This window comes from Phoenix dactylifera, chromosome 11, assembly GCF_051530095.1.
Source record: "Phoenix dactylifera cultivar Ajwa chromosome 11, Ajwa_hap1_PhDact_Kaust_v1.1, whole genome shotgun sequence".
NCBI classification, from domain to species: domain Eukaryota; kingdom Viridiplantae; phylum Streptophyta; class Magnoliopsida; order Arecales; family Arecaceae; genus Phoenix; species Phoenix dactylifera.
The window spans coordinates 5601242-5613536 of record NC_143200.1 but is presented as its reverse complement, the minus strand read 5'-3'; the positions used below and the strand labels follow the sequence as shown (position 1 = coordinate 5613536).

General features: G+C 41.0%; 1 protein-coding gene and 1 non-coding gene across 2 annotated transcripts; both read left to right on the top strand.

Annotated features, from left to right (window-relative positions):
• Positions 1 to 65: 65 nt before the first annotated feature.
• Positions 66 to 138, top strand: TRNAN-GUU (transfer RNA asparagine (anticodon GUU)). Its single transcript has one exon. It is a non-coding gene; the product is annotated as a tRNA-Lys (tRNA).
• A 2677-nt stretch (positions 139 to 2815) lies between these two features.
• Positions 2816 to 3463, top strand: LOC148700609 (uncharacterized). Its single transcript, XM_088707895.1, has 2 exons — positions 2816 to 2894; positions 3012 to 3463. The coding sequence occupies exons 1-2, from the start codon at positions 2849 to 2851 to the stop codon at positions 3194 to 3196; spliced, it is 231 nt and encodes a 76-aa protein (XP_088564021.1). The 5' UTR covers positions 2816 to 2848; the 3' UTR covers positions 3197 to 3463.
• The last annotated feature ends 8832 nt before the right edge of the window (positions 3464 to 12295 follow it).

Here is a 12295-nt window from a genome sequence, read left to right as displayed (position 1 = left end):
AAGGGTATGGCGGTTGGACCTTTCGTTGTTATAATTATCTAATCGATTGCCGAATGCGTATTCCAGCCGTCTTAGCTCAGCCGGTAGAGCGCATGGCTTTTAACCATGTGGTCGTGGGTTCGATTCCCACAGACGGCGGAGAAAAATTTGTTTTTCTTAAATTGGTCCCTTTGTTTTCTTAATTTAATTAAAAGACTTTTCTCCTTGCACATACCGTTTTAAATATATAAAATTATATTTACTCTTTCACAAAATTTCTCCTTGCACATATGCTCTAATATTTTTTTTCTTATTGAGTTTCAAATTTCATGATTCTCTTTAACTATAACTGCATAAATCAAAGAGCCTGGTTAGTGAATAGAAGACTTGAGTGAAATGTTAGATTGGTGAAGGCAGCACATAGGTCAATATATGGAAAGAATGCTATAGAAAAAAAAAAAAAAAGATAAAAACTGAATTGTTTTCTTGAGTCATAAAAAGTCGAATTGTAGACCTATAGCTTTTGATAGCTATAGTTGTTTCTTTTAACATGGAGTAAAACATTAGTAAGTTTAACTGCTCATAGTTGTATTAGATTTTTGTAAGTTATAGTCCTTATAATATATACGAGAAAAACTTGAACCTTTAATCATGTGGTTGTGGGTTCGATTTCCATGGAGGACGGGGCAAAATATTTTTTTTTAAAAATTAGTCTCTTTGGTTTTTTAATTTAATTAAAAGACTTTTCTTACATACATATCCTTTTAAATATATAAAATTATATTTACTCCTTCACAAAATTTCTTACTTATACTATTTTAAGATGAGATGAACATAAGGAATTCTAAATACTTCGCCACCCTCATATTGCTTTCCTTGCCTAGATCCCTACTCCTTTGACACTTTCCCTAACACTAACTCGGCATAGATTCAGCCCAGACTCAGTTGAGTTGGACATGGCAAGCTGGTGATCCATTTCCAAGCCAAGCAGTGGAATAGTAAATTAATCTTTGTTTGGCCAAGATGGGGAGTGGCTATACCGGCCGCTCACACACAACGGATGTGAGTATAGCCCAAAGCATCAGACAATAAAAGAAAATGCAGGAGAGACAAAACAGAAGCATGGATCTTCTAAATAAACTCGTCAGAGTGATGAGCCGCATAGGATGCCACTCAGTCCATCGCGCCGCATTCGCCTAAGAGTCGGCGAATGTCACAGAGCAACCGCATCCCCCTAAGAACACTTCCGAAATTCTGGATCTCTTCGATCACCGTAGCAGAGTCTCCATCAAGAATGACACGGTCCGCCCCAGCCTATGTCTCGCATAGAAGACGTCCTTCCAAGTAGCTCTGATCTCGGCACTAGCAACAGACTAATCGAAGATACGCCGACCTCCAGCCGCCACAAGTCTAGCCTACTGATCCCTAATAACAAAGCCAATATCGGACCCCATTGTTCGATGGGTGGCCAACCCGAGCTCCCGAGCTTTTTTCCCATGGCCTTGTTTTCGGTCATGACCCTTATTTTGGCGATGGAAACACCCTTATCAACCCCTTCTCCTTCTCCCAATGCCACCATCTCTGCTGCTACCTCCTTGGCTGTCGATCTCTATATCTATCCCTCTCCCTCAAGCGTGTGATAGGCCATAACTCGAGCCACAAATAAGTACACTTTTATCTCCCCTCTGCCATTGTCTCTAAATTTCTAAAACAATGAAGCTAAGGGCTTGATTTCATACTTTATTCAGTTAGTTTTCTAAACTAGGGATATCAGTGATTAGATCTAATTTATGGCTTAAATAACTAGAGTTGGAAGTTAGAGAAACTTTTCTCTTTTGCATATGTGATATTTGTGAAGCATAGGAAGCATTTAGTATATTAGTTACAGCACAAATGCATGCGCACGTGTGTTCAAACAACAACAACAACATCAACATCATAACATAATGACAATGTTAACAAATCCCAAGCTAGTATCCAGCCATAACAAAAATGGTTGTTATTTATTGCAATAAAAAGACTTCATGTGCTAGTTAAAAAATAAAATTAAATTAAAAAAAATGTATATATGCAAAATCTTTAGCAATATAGATGGAAGAGACAAGATCTTGATGACATTAGGATGGTGTTCAACTGGGACAAGCAGTTCGAAATAGGCAAGATTTTGGAGGAATTGGCTGTCAAATTCTTAGCAGTGGGGGAAGAGCAGAATGCATGAGGAACAATGACATGCAAAGATAAGTTTTTATTAAAGATAAGCTCTTAGAAAAAAACAGATATTTTAAGATTAAGAAAATGCAAATGTTATAAATTTCAAATAGGATATTTTTATAAAAAGAAGCATCTTAAGGATTGCAATATATTGGAACTCAAACAGTAAAATGTAGAAAAAAATGTGAGGCAAGATGAAGTATTTAGAACTCTGATACAGATAGTTTCAGAGTTTTCTATGAAATATTCAAAGCGATAATTCAGAAGACAAATATCCTTATCCGATCAATATCGACATCAAGAACATAGTCCTTCACAAAGTCCGCTATAACTGCCGCCGCCGTAGAAGAACGCAGAAAGTTAATTCTTTTGCTTTCTAATGATAATCTAACACGATACTGAAATTTTCCATGAAATGAAACAACTACAAGGTCAAAATACTAAATTCTAGTCATACACATGAAGCTCTCCTCTTTACAAGCCATCACTGTCCTGCACTAAATTTTCCTGATGAATCGTCAGATGTTTCATGCCTCACGCAAGACAAATCATTCATTCACATTAGAAACAAGACCATGAATTCATTTCAGGCCCTGCTCTATAAATGCCAGCCATACCTCCATATCTCCCAGACCGTGGAACAAGCTCAGAAGAAGACATGGCATGCACTAAACTCTCAGTTGTAATGCTTCTCCTACTATCTGGTAATGGTCCCTTTTCTTGGCAGTACATGAATTTATGTACATGGATTAACTATAAGCTTAGAAATTAACCCATTTATTTCTCTTCGTTTTTGTTGTTTGATGCTACAAAACATGTAGCCTTGTGTTGGGAGGTGCAAAGCAGCATGGGTGCCAAGCCCTGTCCTCAAATTTGCTTTGACGTCGACTACGTGACCTGCACATCTTCCGGCAATGAGAAGCTGCCATCCAAGTGCAACTGCTGCAACCTTGCAAAAGATTGTGTCCTCCACCTATCGGATGGGTCTCAAATATCTTGCTCTTGAAGTGGCCTTCAGAAGCTTGAGCTAAATACCGATAATATATGCAACATTTATCTAAAGAAAGGATCTAAATATGGCCATGTACTTTGATCATCATTATTAATTGGGGGCGGAGCCAAGATTTATCCATAGAGGTGCCTGAAATAAGCTTGTAACTATGTATTTTTCTTTTTATTTCAAAATTATATGCATATGAATTAGATTGATTTGTGAGCATGAATGTAAGGGCCCGGTCCATTGACCGGCCTTTAAGGCTGCACAAGCCTGAAAGTCCGCACGAATCTTAGCACTCAGCATGAGACGAAAAAAATTTCGCGTGCCACTAATAAGAGATCCCAACCATCCGCTTGCTTCTTTATCTCTCTCTCCTTTCCCTTATGCCATCTCCACCACTCGATCCACCATGATGGCCCTTCTACTGGTCGATCTTCATCTAGCCTCAATATATCGGGCCATTAACAACCTTAGACATGTTGTCCCTACTCAAATTGGACCCCTGCAACTGATCTAGACAATTGTCACTCAGATCTAAATAGACTTGGGACACTAGGCACCACCACCTCGCCAGTCTTGTCCCTCCTCTAATATTTTATTTTCTTCCTAATTTAATAATCTTAATTTCTGTAGAGTGCAGTATCCTAACAAGAAACAGTCTAAATGTGAGTTTTAAACTCGAACTCTCGAATTATGGTAAAAAATATGATCCCCTCATTTAGTTAATTTTTGATAAATTATTTGAATTAGGGAAGGTGAGGTAAATGTATGGGTTAGGGCCAATTTTGTTGGATCGTTGGTTTCTTATTTATGATAATTATTGGTATCAAATTTGTTGGAAATTATTAGGGGTATGCAAGGACTTGTAGGTACATTATTCGACTTATTGTCGATATCGGTAAGAATCCCATGCATGTTCACCTGTAAATGTAAATATTGATATGCACGACGATATCTTGTACATATATTGTAAATCATGTCTATTATCATGAGGATATTTGGTCTGATTTTTGCATGAAATACGATAGGACTATCTTTTAGTTTATTGAGTGAAATTGATTAAAATAATTCCAATGTGTGATAATCCAATGGTTAATATATAAAGAAGATATTGAAAACATTAATATGGACAGCCTCATCACGGGCAAGAATGTGGCATTGTGGATAGCCTTGTCACATATACGAACATGGAATTGTAGATAAACTCATCATGGATATGAACGTAAAACTATGGATGGCCTCACTATGAGCAAGAACATGGTACTATGGTTTGTTAGTCTCTAGAGCGTGGCCATGGCCAGTCCAAATCACAAGATAATTAAAAATTCGGGAGAGCAAGTTCAAAAAAGTTACTAAGCAAAGCCTTACTATTAGATGCTAATAAGATGCTTATTTGACTCAATGTTAAGATAAATTGCTATTGATGACTTATGATTGATATATTGAGCGAAATGATAGGAAGATCCAAATTTTGAATATCGATTAATTTTGGAATAAGCATGACTATTATATGTATCATTTCATTACATATATTAGTGTGTGCATGGAAGGCTTTCTTATTGCTTGAGTTTTTTTCAAAACTATAGGGTGCTTAGCGCTCGGTTGAAGTTAGGTTTGCTAGTAAGATGTGGAAGGGAAAGAAATATTTTTGATACTACTGGATGTTCAAAAATTTGTATTTAGGTTCTTTTATTATGTAACAATATTGGAGTTAATTGTTCTATTCTAGAAATGATGAATTATACTGCAAAAATTTTTATTCATCCAACAATCCTTGCACATTCCCTAGTGCTATACCCTATATAATGTGTGGCCGTGTTACGTGTCAGCCTAAGCAGTGGGTTGGGGCATGACACTTTCATCTCCCTTCTATCATTTCCATTCTGCTCCCTATTCTGCTCCCTTCTTCCATTTCCATTGCTGCCTCCATGGTCCCCTGTGATGGTCCTTCTACCAGGTGATCTTCATATGGGCCCAATAGCTTGGACCAACGATAGGCCTGGTCATGTTGTCCTGGCTCAGATTGAGGGCAGTCAATAGCCACTTAAAAATCTAAATTTCCTCCTTAATCCAATGATCTTAATTTTCGTAAAGGTGCAATCATCCAAAAGCAGTCTAGCATGGGTTCTAAACTTGAACCCTTAAATTATGGTAAAAAATTGTGATTCCCTCATTTAATTAGCTTTGAATAAATTATTTTGAATTAGAAAAGGTAAGAGTAAATGTATGGGTTAGGGTCAATTTTGTTGGATATTTAGGTTCTTTAATTATGATATTACTAAGATCAAATTTATTAGAAATTGTTAGGGCTACACTTGGATTGGTAGGTGCATTATTGGACTTGTTACTAGTTTAGGTAAGAATCCCCTATATATGCACCTGTATATATAAATATTGATATGCATGACTATATTATTTATAAATTGCATGTATTATGATTGTTGCCCAGATAGACAACCCAAGAGGGGGGGGTGAATTGGGTTTTAAAACAATTTGGATAATTTAAAACGTTATGGATGATTAATTAAAAACTATGCCAAGTCATTTAATTAATTACTATGTGCTGTGAGCAATATGAAATGAGAAGAGGAAGAGACAATCAATCACAAACACAGGTTTTATAGTGGTTCGGAGCTATCCCTTGCTCCTACGTCCACTCCCCAAGTTTCTCTTGGGAATACACTATAACCCCCTTGGATTACAGCCGGTTGTTTTGCAAGCTCACAACCAAACTTGTTGTTTTACGAGCTAACAACGAACTCGGTCGGTTTTCCCAGGCTCACCGACTAGAACCAACCCCGATTGTTTTCCCGGGCTCACAATCAAACCCTTTCACACGTTGGTTTTAAAACTGGCTCACCAACTAACCTTTATCCCCTTGATTCAATCCCCCGATTGAACCAAGTAAATACACGTAGTAGAAAGAAAACAGAAAATAAGCTTCTCAAAAGCAGGTATGAAACAATATATTCAAGGATGAGTTTAGAAGCCCTCAAACGCTTTTAAGCTTAAGTAGAGGAATGGCTTCTTGACTCTGGTCTCCTCTTGGATGAGTGATCGACTTGAATGTAGGAGGAGGAAGCTTTGAATGCTGGGGAGAAGTTGGTGGCGCAGTAAATGCTGATCTCCCCTTTTTCTCGTTGAAGAGCACTTGCAAAGCTTGAAGACTTGAATGCTTGGAGTGGAATGTATGTTCTCTATTTTGCTACAGTCTTCTGTGGCTATTTAAGCCAACCCCCACGGAAACTAGCCGTTACTCCACTTTTTCTGGCCGTTCTGCACACTCTGCGCAGCCTGACAATGTGACCGTTGGTGGGTTGGAGTCGACTCGCGCGATCAGGAGTCGACTCGGCTGTAGCGGGAGTCGACTCAAGCTTTTCAGGAGTCGACTCGGCAACTGTTCCAAGTTTGAATTAAAGTTGCCGTCACGACTGGGAGTCGACTCGTCTTGGCCCGGAGTCGACTCGCCAACTTCTGGCGCTGACCTGGCAATTTTGGAGTCGGCTTTTCCTCTGTAGACCGTGGATACAAATTTGAATTTTGCCCTCTCGAGTCGACTCGACTGTCCTGGGAGTCGACTCGAATCTCAGAGCCCGAACTCCCGATTCTCTGTCTTTTGGCTCATCCAGTCTTGGAGTCGACTCGAACTTCCTTGGAGTCGACTCGGCTCTCAGTTTCCGAAAGTTGGTCTTCTGCCTTTTGACGTGAAGCTTGTCTTGGTGTCGACTCGAGCTGTCTGGGAGTCGACTCGAATCTCAGTGGCAGTAACATGGTTTTCTCTGTTGATGGTCGCACAATCTTGGAGTCGACTCGCGTAATGCGGGAGTCGACTCGAATCTCAGAGTCCATAAAACACTCTCTGACTTTTTCTTTGTGCACCGGTGGGAGTCGACTCGCGTTCCACTGGAGTCGACTCGAATCTCAGAGTCCATAAAATACTCTCTGACTCTTTCTTTGTGTACCGCTGGGAGTCGACTCGCGTTCCACTGGAGTCGACTCGAATCTCAGAGTCCATAAAACACTCTCTGACTTTTTCTTTGTGCACCGCTGGGAGTCGACTCGCGTTCCACTGGAGTCGACTCGAATCTCAGATCTGAAAGACTGCTCTTCTATCCTTCTGTCTGTTTTCAGTCGGAGTCGACTCATACTGATTAGGAGTCGACTCGAGCTCGTGCCAGTGACCTTGATACGCTTGGAGTCGACTCGTGAAACTCGGGAGTCGACTCGAGTCTCAGACATTGGTTCAGCAGACTTCTTAACTTATCCAAAATACTGTAAACCATGTCTAGAAACACTTGAGCAGGATTTTCACTGAAACACTCAATTGAATTCATTAGTAATCACACGATATACTCAAATGCTTTGAGCTCATCAAAATCAAACGGGGTTTTAATCAATCACTCCACAATCTCCCCCTTTTTGATGATGACAAAACTTTGAGTATACGTAAAATGAATTGCTCAATAAATAATGAAATAAAATTCACAAGTGAATTCAAATGTCTGAAAATTTAATTTATCCAAGTTTGAAAGGTGTGAAACATTTAAATTTCGGAGTTAAAGCTCCCCCTTTCATTTGGAATTATATAAGCCTCCATATTATGCAATCAATTGTTTGGCTTATATGTTATCAATGATTTATCTTGATTAAAATTCAGATTCTCCCCCTCAACATATGCATTCAACTAGTTTTAGTTTTCTGAATTTCCTTTTAATGCTTTGAAATTTTTGAACTGAATTTTTTGTTTTTAGAGGGAAAATCTGTCAATTTGTTCTTGAGTACGATTAAGCTAATCTCCGAATATCCCTTGAATAGATTCTGGAGATTACTCCATTAGGAGCCCCAAAAGAGAGATAATGAGCCTCGAGGTACCGAATCCACTTAGAACAAATTTGTGTGTGTTTTTAAGAGTTCTTTTACATATTTTAACCATATTTCTCCCCTTATTACATATTTTATACATATTTCTCCCCCTTTTTGTCATCATATCAAAAAGGAGGTAATCACACACACAATCAATGGCACAAATGGCACAATCAAACATCAAATGGCACAGTCAATTGGCACAGAAATAAAGATAAGATGTCTACTCATTGTATTGATATGAAGGTGAATACATTTGAGCATACTATAAGTAAGGCAAAAACAATACAAAAGAAGATAAAACACAACTCAAAATCATCTATGTCCTCCTCGAGGATGTAGCTCCCCCTCTCGAGGATGTAGCTCCTCCTCTCGAGGATGTAGCTCCTCCTCTCGAGGATGCGTCTCCTCCTCTGGAGGATGTGGCTCCTCCTCCCAATCTGCTCCGCTCCATGAGGAGGGCGACTGCCTCTGTGACATGGCTAAGCTGTGTGATGATAGACGAGGTGGCTCTGCTGTGCATAGTGGAGAGCTCAGTCACCGACGTCTGAAGCCCAGTCACTGAGGTCTGAAGTGCGTCCAGCTTGCCGACAATCACATTCGACAAGCGCTCGGCCCCCTCGGTAGTGGTGTGCATGTCACGGCCTATCTCCTCTCGAAACTGTCGAGTGGTGCTCTTGATCTCCCTCATGTTGCGGAATTGGGCCTGCATCAAATCCCTGATATTATATATCTCTTCCCGCACTTTAGCCGTCATGTCTGTCACGGCTGTCAAGGATGGCACCAATGCGGAGGATGGAGTGGGTGCAGGAGTGGGTGCAGGAGTGGCAGCTGGCACGGAACCTCGGAGCTCCCGGAGCAGCTCGTCCCTCAAATCTCGGACGATCTCCTGCCGCAGCTCTCGGAGCTGCTCTGGATCAATACGGACCTCCATAGATGGTGGAGCTGAGGAGGAAGGTCCGGCAGAGGTGGTAGGAGCAGGAGGAGTGGATGGAAGGTCTGGATGATGTGGAGAGTCTGGGTAATCAGAGTCTGGCTCAGGACTGGGTGATGGTCTGGTGGTCTGAGCAGTGAGAGTGGACTTCCTAACCCAGATCCCGTCTTTCTTCCGAAATTCCATCCTGTGCATGGTCCCCGTACCCAAGCGATCAGTCCATCGCAAGGCACGAGAGGGTTCCCTCTCAGGAATGGAAATTTCGTACTGCCTAAACAGGAGAGTGAATATCATCCCGTATGGGAGGGAGAGCCTAGGTCTATCTAAAGGCTCACACATATACCTATAAATCAGCTTGGGGAAGTTGACCGGGGTGTCCTGAAGAATGTAAGACATAATAGCTAGGTCCCTCTCATTCACAAAATCAAATCTTCCTGTCTTAGGGAAGATGGACCTGGATAGAATGCTCAAGAGGATTCTCACTTCAATAGGAAGTGAGCTAGCAGATACCTCATCTAGGGGGGACTGAGGTGGCTGCCCTAAGACGATCGTAAGGGCCTCAAATCTATCCTCAGGATGTGCAGGAGCTACCCCTACCAGTGGGAGGTGGAGGATATGGGCAACGAGATCCTCCGTGACACGTAATGGGACACCTAATACCGTGCCCTCAATACCTCCATCTCCCCGATGGACGGTACTATAGAACTCTTGAACTAGGCCAGGATAGGTGGGAAGGTCCAAGGTGAGGAAGTACTCTAGACCCTGGGCTCTAAGCCTATCGCCTATGGTGAACCCTTCCCGGGAGAGGAAGTCAAAATCGACATACCTCCCGGTGGAGACGGCCTTCCCGGCCAATGGCCTAACATGAACCTCCCTAGGCGGGGAACGATCCGGAGGTGGTTGCCTCGCGGGATCATGCCGCGCCTTGGAGCGCCGCTCGGGAACGGCCGCGGGACGGGACCTCTTCCTAACGACGGCCTTACGAGGCATCTTGACCTAAACGGGAATAAAAATACCTTGAGGACGATGAAGGACGGACAGAGGAAGCTCGGGACGGACCGGAAATGACCTAGGAACGGATGGAAACTCAATGTCCGGCGAAGAATCGACGGGAAAAAGGCTTGGAGACGATCGGGGATGACCTAGGAGTCGGCTCTAGGGCTTTGTGAACAGTGGCGGCTTGAGGAAAAGTGTTTGCGAAACGACAAACCTAGGGTTAAAAAGTCGGATCCCGACTGCGAGTCGACTCCCCTGAGTCGCGAGTCGACTCGACCTCGAGTCGACTCCAGAATATGCGCGAGTCGACTCCCCTTTTGCTGCCAGCTTTGCGAGTCGACTCCCGCAAATGCGCGAGTCGACTCCCCCTTAGGAGCCGGCTCTGAAACTTACTCGAGTCGTCTCTAACCTTGGCACGCACTTAAAAGTCTTGCTATAATCGCGCCAAATGAGGGAAAATCACCTAATTAAGGACTGATATGATGATCATTGAATAGAAACTCTCTTTTAACCTCATTCTCATCATCAAAATCAATTAATCTAGTGGTAACTCCCACTAGGATGGATCAATCACTCCTAATCCCCTTCTAAGCACACTAAATCTCTCTTCACTTAGGGGTTTTGTGAAAATATCTGCTAATTGATTATCAGTACACACAAAGTGGAGTGACACATCACCATTCAATACATGATCTCTTATGAAGTGATGTCTTATCTCAATGTGTTTAGTTCTTGAGTGTTGAATTGGATTTTTAGTTAGATTTATGGCACTTGTGTTATCACAATTAATGGGGATTTCATCTTGTTTAATGCCATAATCTTCTAATTGTTGTTTAATCCATAAGATTTGAGCACAACAACTCCCGGCTGCAACATATTCAGCTTCTGCAGTGGATAATGCAACCGAGTTTTGTTTCTTGCTAAACCATGAGATTAGGTTTTCTCCTAGAAATTGACAAGACCCGCTGGTACTTTTTCTATCAAGTTTACATCCAGCGAAGTCTGAATCTGTGTACCCTATTAAGTTTAGGCTAGATTCTTTAGAGTACCACAGTCCTATGTTCTTAGTTCCTATTAAGTATTTAAAGATTCTTTTAACTGCAGCTAGGTGTGATTCTTTAGGATTAGCCTGATATCTAGCACACATGCACACACTAAACATAATATCAGGTCTACTTGCAGTAAGATACAGTAAAGAACCTATCATACCTCTATAAAGTTTTTGATCGACGGATTTACCTGATTCATCTTGGTCTAACTTACATGATGAGCTCATGGGGGTGCTGATTGATTTGTTTCCCTCCATATCAAACTTCTTGAGCATCTCCTTGATATATTTTACTTGATTGATGAAGATGCCTTCTTCAGATTGTTTGATTTGAAGCCCGAGGAAGTAGTTCAGTTCTCCCATCATGCTCATTTCAAACTCACTCTGCATCAAATCAGCAAATTCTTCGCAGAGGCGATTGTTAGTGGCACCGAAAATGATATCATCAACATAAATCTGTACTAACAACATATCCTTATTTTGTCTTTTCAGAAATAATGTTGTGTCTACATTTCCCCTAGAGAATTCATGTTCTAATAGGAATTTACTAAGTCTCTCATACCATGCTCTAGGTGCTTGTTTTAACCCATAAAGTGCTTTGTTTAGTTTATACACATGATTAGGGTATTGATGATTTTCGAAACCAGGAGGTTGTTCTACATACACCTCCTCATTAATATACCCATTTAAAAATGCACTCTTTACATCCATTTGAAATAGTTTGAAATCTTTAGAGCATGCATATGCTAATAATAGTCTAATAGCCTCAAGTCTAGCTACGGGAGCAAAGGTTTCATCAAAGTCTATACCTTCTTCTTGATTATAACCCTTTGCTACTAGTCTAGCCTTATTCCGTATAACAATTCCATTTTCATCTAGCTTATTTTTATATATCCATTTTGTACCAATAATTGGATATTCAGAAGGTCTCTCTACTAGATCCCACACTTTGTTTCTAGTAAATTGGTTTAGTTCTTCTTGCATTGCATTTATCCAATTTACATCATTTTCGGCTTCTTCTATATGTTTGGGCTCAAAGTGTGAAACAAAGGCTAGATGATTATTCATATTCCTAAGGGATGCTCTAGTCCTAACCGGTTGTGATGGATCATCTAGAATTAGTTCCTTAGGATGCCCGTGAGCATACCTCCAAGCTTTAGTTAGCCCATGATCCACTATAGGCTCTTGGTTTGATGATTCTCCTTCAATCAACTTTTGATTATCATCTCGTAATCCCATCTCATCTATCTTTTCTTCAAGTATTTCA

What these genes read in the sequence shown, in the direction of transcription:
- LOC148700609 (XM_088707895.1), top strand. Translation starts at nt 2,849, where the DNA reads ATGGCATGCACTAAACTCTCAGTTGTAATGCTTCTCCTACTATCTG. An exon ending in AATGCTTCTCCTACTATCTG is followed by an intron (nt 2,895 to 3,011) that starts GTAATGGTCCCT and finishes CAAAACATGTAG; the next exon opens with CCTTGTGTTGGGAGGTGCAA.